At 32.5% G+C, this 7,268-nt stretch overlaps 1 protein-coding gene across 1 annotated transcript; it reads left to right on the forward strand.

Moving 5' to 3' along the window:
* Positions 1–444: 444 nt before the first annotated feature.
* On the forward strand, positions 445–2,799 carry LOC129958416 (uncharacterized protein K02A2.6-like). The gene has a single exon (XM_056070900.1). It carries the CDS (start codon positions 448–450, stop codon positions 2,797–2,799), a length of 2,352 nt encoding a protein of 783 aa, XP_055926875.1. The 5' UTR covers positions 445–447.
* The last annotated feature ends 4,469 nt before the right edge of the window (positions 2,800–7,268 follow it).

Genomic DNA, 7,268 nt, shown 5'->3' on the forward strand with positions numbered 1-7,268 from the left:
TTATATTATGTTATTGTAATTTTCGCTTCAATTGGAGGTTGTATTTTATTGTTTTATTTCGGTAAAAAATGGTGCATCTCTTAGGCCTCAATTTCAGGGGATTTTCGGGTCGCGAGGGGTCAATGTTAGACAAAATGTCAGACCCCTTACAGAAAAAATCCCTTGTTTTGAATCCCTGCCTGATATATATATATTGTTATGTATCTGGCAACGGCCAGATTAGAGAAAGGAACTGTTATGTATCTGGCAACAGCCAGATTAGAAAAACCTTCCAGGCTGTGTGACGCGCGCGTTTTGTTTGTACCTTTTTGAGTTCCGTAGTTCTTAGTATACTTGTTCGGTGTAGTTGTTGTTATGCTCGTTAGCGCCTGTGCATCTTAATACTAATAAATATTCTTTGCGTGTATGTAAAACGAATCGTATCGTCTCTCGCTCTACCTGGCATACATGACAAAAGAGTTGGCGACGAGGATGGGATCTTCGAACATTTGTTTTGAATCTTATGATGCGTCTGTGGAAGACTGGTCCAGTTATGTGGAACGTTTAGAATCTTACTTCGTTGTTAATGGGATCGAAGATAAAATTAAAGTCCCTGCTATTTTAAGCCTTATGGGAGCAACAACGTATAAATTGTTAAAGAATCTGGCCACTCCGAACATTCCTTCTGAATTGACTTATCAAGATATCGTAAAATTACTTTCGGAACATTTGAATCCTAAACCACTGGAGATGACAGAACGGTTTCGTTTCTACAAGAGGAAGCAATTTGAAGGTGAGTCCATTGCAAATTATTGTGCCGAATTACAAAAACTGTCGATACACTGTAACTTTGGGAACAATTTAAGTACGATGCTTCGTGATAAATTGGTGATGGGTCTCAAAAACGAAAATATACAGAAAAAGCTGTTAGCAGAGGATAAGTTAACATACGAAAAAGCTAAGAGCATTGCATTCGCGATGGAATCTGCTCAGAGAGATGTGTGTGAAATTCAGAATCAAATGGTATCGATAAAAAAATTACATAGTTCGCAAGATAAAACTATCAAAAAAGATTTTTCTAAATTTAAGAAATCTGAACCTACAAAGAAGTTTGATAAATCTCGGAAATGTTACAGATGTGATAGTACTCAACATTTAGCTCACAAATGTAAGCACAAGAACACTCAGTGTAGGAATTGCTTAAAGAACGGGCATTTGGCAAAAGTCTGCCGCTCAAAACGTAACGAAACAGTTAAACAAATAGAATCTTGTTCTGAAACTGTACCAGTTAATAGCGTTAAATCACCACGACATGCAAGGGATAAGATTTTATTAGAAATTTTTGTTGAAGGGAATAAGTGTTTATTTGAATTAGATACTGGAGCTGCTATTAGTTGTATGAATGTGAATGAATTTAAGAAACTTTGTCCGGATGTAGCCATTAAACCTACCAAATTATTGCTTAGGAATTTCGATAATTCTATGATAACATCAGCTGGCCAAGCAGTGGTGCAAATTCAATACAAAGATCAAATTAATACAGAAACTATTTATTTGGTACATGCAAAAGTAAACGCAGTTTTTGGTCGTGAATGGTTGAGAAATTTCCAATTAGACTGGAGCTCAATTAAAGCAGTTCGGGTTGGAAATTGTAATTCTCGAACCAATAAATTAAATATCTTGCTTCAAAAGTATGAGAAAATTTTTTCTCCGGGTATCGGGAAACTGGAAAAGTTTTGTTGCCGTCTTCAAATGAAACCTAATTACAAACCGGTATTTTTTAAACCTCGACCAGTACCATTTGCTTTAAAAGAAAGAATAGAAACTGAACTTAAGAGGTTAGTTGCAGAAGACATCATTGAGCCGGTGACATATAGTGAGTGGGCTACACCAATTGTTCCTGTTATCAAACAGAATGGGAACCTACGAATCTGTGGTGATTATAAGGTGACTATCAACCCGGGACTAAAAATTGAGCAATATCCTTTACCCCGTATCGAGGACATTTTTGCTGAACTGTCAGGAGGGGAGTTCTTTACTAAAATCGACTTATCTGAGGCATACCTTCAAATGTTAGTTGATGAGCGGGACCGACATCTATTGACGATCAATACTCACAAGGAAATACTCACAGAAAGAATAGTGCAGTTATTCAAAGCTTCGTTGAAATCGAGTAGAGGCGATTCTGGAGATCTAAATGTGAAATTACAAAGATTTTTATTACAGTATAGAATAACTCCACATTCCCTCACGGGAGAAACTCCGAGTGCCTTGTTTTTGAAGAGATGTATTCGCACTAGGCTTGATCTTTTTAAACCAAATTTGAGAGACAAAGTTGTTCAGAAACAGAGTTCGAGACTTGACACAGAATCTATCTTGCGTGAGTTTCAGGAAGGGGAGAAAGTAGCCGTAAGAAATTATTCCGGACCTAACAAATGGAAAATTGGAACAATTATAAACCGAGATGGAACTTTGAGTTATAGCATACAAGTTGGAACTGAAATTTGGAAGAGACACGTAGATCAAATAAGGAAATGTGGGAAGTCGATTGAATTATCCCAAGCTGATACTGAAATTCCAATTTACGATAAAGAATTGAATTTTCCAGATGAGCCAGTATCCGATGATGTTGCTGAATCGGAACCACCTGCACCTGTACCTGAAGTTGTCCCTGAACCTAAGGATGTACCTGTATCTGCGACTCCAAGTGATGATATGCCACCTGGCCCTGTACCAGACGCTTCCGGAAAGCCGAAAACTGATGTGCCACTCCGACGCTCAAACCGAATCAGGAGACCTCCAGAGAGACTGGTCCTGTGACTCTATATTTTGTCGGGGTGAAACTGTTATGTATCTGACAACGGCCAGATTAGAGAAAGGAACTGTTATGTATCTGGCAACAGCCAGATTAGAAAAACCTTCCAGGCTGTGTGACGCGCGCGTTTTGTTTGTACCTTTTTGAGTTCCGTAGTTCTTAGTATACTTGTTCGGTGTAGTTGTTGTTATGCTCGTTAGTGCCTGTGCATCTTAATACTAATAAATATTCTTTGCGTGTATGTAAAACGAATCGTATCGTCTCTCGGTCTACCTGGCATACATGACTATATATATATATATATATATATATATATATATATATATATATATATAATAGTAAGATAAACCAAGTTAATAGAAAAAAAGTAACAAAATTAAACCAAATAAAATAAGAATCCGGCCTGAAGACTTTCTCAAGATTCACCCTCAGGCAGGGATTAAAAAAAAGGGTTTTTTTTCTGTGAGGAATACAGACTAAAATGTCCAACAGTAATAATCCCTCGTGACCCGAAAATCCCCTGAAATTACGCCTAAGAGTTACACCATATTTACAGAAAAGAAAACAAAACAATAAATTAGAAGAATACGACCACTAATAAGCAAAAAGACAATGACATAAAATAATCCTATAATAACACTCAAACCAATTATGAGAATAAAAAGGAAAGAACGTACCAGCAGTAGGCAAAAAAGTTTTTTTAACATAAGCTCATTTGGCTTCCCGTGCCCTAAACTGTCTTAGCTAACGCCATTCAAGGTAAAAATAATTTAAAATCTGTTCCTCATTTTGTCGGCCACTAATTAAATCATCGATATATTTAAAATTGCATAAGAATATGAGCCATATACCTTTTCAAATGATGCTTGATTTTTACAGCGAGGAGGAACAAACTTGAACTTACCTCGAACAAAACACGGATCATTCTATATATCATCAAGTGTGTACTTCTTCAGAGACTTCTGGATACGGCTCCCCCAAAAATCTTGTAGCTTTTTAATCCTCTTCATTAATTTCTGTTTGAAAGAATACTTGCTTTATATCAGCTGCAATCGCTATGGTGTTTTCTCTAAATCTAATCAAAAGAAGGAATATACCAGGGTTTAAGTTTAGCCCAGTATGTAAACAACCATTCATGCATAACTGTCCTTTGCTAGGGGATGGCGCCTCAAAAATGACACATAATCTGCTTGTCATCTTGTCCTTGCAAATCATTACTTTGTGAGGCAAATAAAATATTGGTTTTCGCTTGTTCATTCAATCCATTCACAATTTGTTCATTAATGTTCTGCTTTTCATACTCATCTAGAACAGCTCTGTATCCTGTGAAAAGCAAGGCGTCTTTCTGAAATTTTGTTTTTGAACTTTTTTAGTACTACTTCACAATTATCTTGTAACTGCTCTTTCATTCCAGATTTTCACGAGAGCTTAACGTTGTGTTTGTTGTTGGAGAATATTATTCCTAATTCAAACTTTTTTATAACTGCATCATTAAAAATGTCTTCTACAGCATCAGCTTCAATGCCTAAATTTTCTAATTCTCAAAATTTCGTTACTTAATTTGATTTTATTCCCTGTTCTACTACAATTTTTATTTTCAATAATTGATTTTTTATCTCAGTAGTTCCTTGGAAGCATCATCCGAATAAAGTTTTAGTGGCTACAATATTATCTTTTAACCGTTTTATTCTAATATTTATTATGTCGGAATAGTAATCAGCAACCGCTAAAATCACTATTTTGTTATTTTTAAATTCAGAGCAATCAGCAGAGTTTAATTTCTTTAATCGTTTATTTAACTTTGAAATGTTATCATTAGAAGCGGGTATATTAGTTACAATTATTTATTCGGTTTCTAATTCTTCAATTTCAATGTTTAAAGTCGGCTTATTACGATTCTCCGGTTTAATCTCATAGTTTCATTTAAGAGAACTTTTATTCTTTTAAAATTCGATTTACCAATGCAACCTAAAACAAAATTTGCAGGCGGTGAAATTGAAATTCTGATAAATAATTTTTTTTAGATCATCAGGAATTCCAGCAAATTAGAGACTATTGAGCAGAATTTTTTTTTTTAATAAATGATAAGTTACTTCACATCTGTATAATTCTGATTTAAAATTTTATATTTGATTGGTTGATTGATTATTTAGATCAGTGTCTCTTTTGGAAAATATGTGTATGCTGTTTAGCTTTACTCACAATGTAAATGACACTTGAGCCAGTATCTCGTTTTTAAACTTGCTACTACATCAAAGAGAGAAGTTTAGTCTCAATTTCCTCAAACTGCATCAACCCAGTATATATAGGAAATTTTTAGTTGAAGCAGATCTGAACACACGGCAGAATGTAAAATTCACGACAATCTCAGTTTCAGTTTGGTTTACTATTTGCATGAAATTCTAGGTTGGTCATAATTGTGAAAAAGAATGAAAAATCAAATACTTTATTCGAGATAGAAGTAATAAGAGACCAGAAATATTTTGAGCTAAATGTTTAAAAGGATTTGCATCCTTATCTAAGGCAAAAGAAAAGAAATCATTCCAAACTTCAGTGTTTGGAATATAATTGTCATATTTAAAGAAAAAGGTTTTCACACACGCAATTTCAATAGATATTTTAAGTGATAATATTTTAGAACTGTACCGTTATTTACTATAGTACAAGTTACGAACCTATAAGAATAAATTTAAAAAAGTTCTTTTACAGGTAGGGTTAAAATTTGTCTTTTTTTTACAGAAAAAAAGAAAAAAAAAGCAACGGATCTAATAATTAAAATAATGAACGTAAAATAAAATCATAATATTGAACTTTATTCCAAAACAATCATGAAACAGAAACAGCGAAGAAAAATTATGTCAACTGTAATTTTTTACCATCTTATAAAAAAAAAACTTTTTTTTTTTTTTTTTTTTGCTGAAGAAAGTTTTTGTTAAAATAAAATAATGTAACAAAAAAGAAATGCTGGAAAAGTTAATTCTGTTTGTCTTAAATCTAACTTTAAGTATAATCATATTTTGGAAAGATTTACTTAAAAGTAGATATAATATGTATTTATCAAGTGACCATCTGGCCTATGTTAAATTAAATTTAGCCTTTTAATAGGTCGACTTTCATCAACGATATTGTCTTCTAATATGCCATGCTTGTTGAGACATAATGTAATGAAAAAATCACATGCTAGAAATTAATCTCAAAATTATTCTATGGTTCGAAAAACTATGGAATGAAATATACATTAAATAAAAATTAAAACTTCTTCACAATTTGGTTGGTCATTTAATATATTATGCTAGAATGCAATATGCACAAGGTTTTTTTTTTTTTTTTTTTTTTTTTGAAAATCTTTGCTACAAACAATTGTGGTTAGTCTTCATTTTGTCATTCACAGAATAAATTGTCATTCACAAGTTATTAGAGATTTTGAAAATAAAACTTTTAATCGTTAATTAAAATTTTTGGTAATTTCAATGAATAAAAATTTAATGAAATAAGCCTTATTTTTAGTATCTTTTATTAAAAAAACTGTTCTTCAAAATCTTTTTGGTAGTTAAGATGTAACTCAAAAACTTTTACATTGCGAAGACAAAGAAGAAAACTATTAAAAAGTTCCGTAAAAAAGATAAATAGTATATGATGATAATATTTTACTTAAAATAAACAGCCTTTAATTTTCAAGCTAAGCTCTAGATAATGGATAATACCAAAGGGTTAAAGAACCTAATTAATACTACAATGAAAACAAACACCTGTAACAATTTCAATCGGGAAGAAAATGGGCCGCAAGACATTCGATGACCCACAAAGTGTGAAAAATTTATTTTATTTGAAGGGAAAAAATTACAGAAGAAAAGTGGGAAACTAGTTAATAAGTGGCATAAAAAAACTACTTTTTTGCCTCAATTTAATTTTTTTTTTTGGAAAATTTGTCAGATGGAAAAAGGAAGTAAAGAAAAAGATTATAATAATCTACAATATTTCTACACCATCGATCGACAAAGAGAAAGAGGGAAACAAAACAAATTTAGGTAATCAATAAATAAAAGTTCATAATTAATAAACAATATGAAAAATATTTTCCATCCGCAGGATTGCTTGGAAAATGTCTTATTCTTCTGGAACATGAAAAGAGTAGTTTAGAACATCAAAATAAAGATGGCATAAATAGCTCTTTCGGAAACTAAATAGCTCTTCGGCATACAATAGCATCAAATCATTCTCGACCATCCTTTATTCTGTAGTTGGGGGGGGGGAAAGGGGCTCTATTATTGGGATCCAGGTTTAAACACATGAAGATAAATGGTCATTTCTAAAACGAACAAAAGAGAATAGAAAAAAAAAATAAACATGCGTATGTTTCTATATTCTACGAAGGAATTTTTCTTCTGTGCTTATCTAAGATGAAGATAAGAAAAGTGACAGAAGAGATTTTTTTTTCCATTAAAACCGATTTTAAGTTCACTAAAGAAATGGT

The sequence above is a fragment of the Argiope bruennichi genome, chromosome X1 (assembly GCF_947563725.1).
Source record: "Argiope bruennichi chromosome X1, qqArgBrue1.1, whole genome shotgun sequence".
Taxonomy (NCBI): Eukaryota; Metazoa; Arthropoda; class Arachnida; order Araneae; family Araneidae; genus Argiope; species Argiope bruennichi.